Source organism: Plectropomus leopardus, unplaced genomic scaffold, assembly GCF_008729295.1.
Source record: "Plectropomus leopardus isolate mb unplaced genomic scaffold, YSFRI_Pleo_2.0 unplaced_scaffold15278, whole genome shotgun sequence".
Classification (NCBI taxonomy): domain Eukaryota; kingdom Metazoa; phylum Chordata; class Actinopteri; order Perciformes; family Serranidae; genus Plectropomus; species Plectropomus leopardus.
Genome location: NW_024616365.1, coordinates 1 through 1,456, shown reverse-complemented (window position 1 = coordinate 1,456; position 1,456 = coordinate 1). Strand labels below are relative to the sequence as shown.

General features: G+C 48.7%; 1 protein-coding gene across 1 annotated transcript; it reads right to left on the bottom strand.

Annotated features, from left to right (window-relative positions):
• Nucleotides 1-235: 235 nt before the first annotated feature.
• Nucleotides 236-1,444, bottom strand: LOC121964333 (piggyBac transposable element-derived protein 4-like). Its single transcript, XM_042514545.1, has 2 exons — nt 815-1,444; nt 236-720 (listed from the first exon to the last, which is right to left on the bottom strand). The coding sequence occupies exons 1-2, from the start codon at nt 1,366-1,368 to the stop codon at nt 294-296; spliced, it is 981 nt and encodes a 326-aa protein (XP_042370479.1). The 5' UTR covers nt 1,369-1,444; the 3' UTR covers nt 236-293.
• Between the last annotated feature and the right edge of the window lie 12 nt (nt 1,445-1,456).

The following is a 1,456-nucleotide window of genomic DNA, read 5'->3' as shown; positions in this document are numbered from 1 at the left end:
TGTCTGTGTGGGTTCTCTCTGGGGTCTCTGGCTTCCTCCCACAGTCCACAGACCTGCAGCTCAGGTTGATTGGTGACTCTAAATTGCCCTTAGGTTTGACTGGAAGCGTGAATGATTGTCTGTCTGTACATGTCGGCCCTGCGATAGTCTGGCGACCTGTCCAGGGTGACCCCGCCTTCCGCCAGCTTCCACCCCCCCCCCCCCCCCCCCCCCTGTAACTACAGGCATGTATGGAAAAAGAAGGGATATATATATGTAAATACAGTATATATAAATATACACACGAGGAATCCCTACAAGTTATTTTGGTCATGCCAGTCTGTGTAACAGTTTCGTTTCAGTACAAAGCACAGCGGCACATCACAGGTGCGGCACTTTGTTGGTGTCTTCATTTGACAGTGCTTGCACCTCAGACGACCCTCAGTGCTGTGCCCGCTGATATAGACCGGTAAGTGGCTTCGTCTACGCGGAGCAGGAGGTGGTACAGGTGTGGACGGGGACCCCGCCTCAGCCAACTCCTCCACAAGGGTCTCTCTGAACGCCTTCTGATTCATTGGTGTTTCTCCCTTGACCAAAGCAATTGCTTTATGAAGCAGGTAGGCGTTCACAATGGCAATGTCCATGAAGTGGTAGAAGAATGTCTTGTACCATCTCTGCGTCTTGTGTAGCACTGTGTAGTACCCAATCAAAGCATCAGAGAGGTCCACTCCTCCCATGCATCTGGATGGACAGAAAAAACAAAATGTTTAGGCAAAACATTATTATACCAAGCACACGAAAAAGTTTATAACATGGCTGAATATATAGTATGCACCTGTTGTAATCCTTTACAGCTGGAGGAACACAGATTTCCTTCACTGCCCACTGCCCATCTGCACCCTTGACCCTCCTGCAGACTGTATCACCTGCATGGGCCGTGTGGAGTGATGAACACATATAGACATCCCTCGTATCTCGCCACTGGACAAACAGGAGTGAGTCTTTTCTGATCCAGCGCATGCTTCCGCGGAGGGATTTTGAGTCTAGAGTGTTTAATTTGGTCTTTGGAAATCCAATTACATGTGGGCGGATGGTTCCACATGCCCAGATCCTCATTTGAAGGAGGTCGCGAAAAAGGGCTGGACTTGTGTAAAAATTGTCCACAAACAGTTTGTAGCCAGTGCCCAGCAACCGAGTGTCTACGAGGTCCATCACAGACTCATAACTGAGCCCCTTGCCACTGCTTCCCTGCATCTTCCCTTCATACACAAAAAAGTCCCAGGTGTATCCACTCTTGGATTCTGCAAGGACAAAGAGCTTGTATCCCCAACGAGTCGGCTTGTTTTTCATGTACTGTTTGAGACCAGTGCGCGCTTTTGAGGCAACCATTCGTTCATCTATTGCAATTTCCTGGCTTGGGTGATAATTCCTCTTGCAGGCTTCCCTTATCTCATTGTAGAGTGGCTTTATTTTGCAA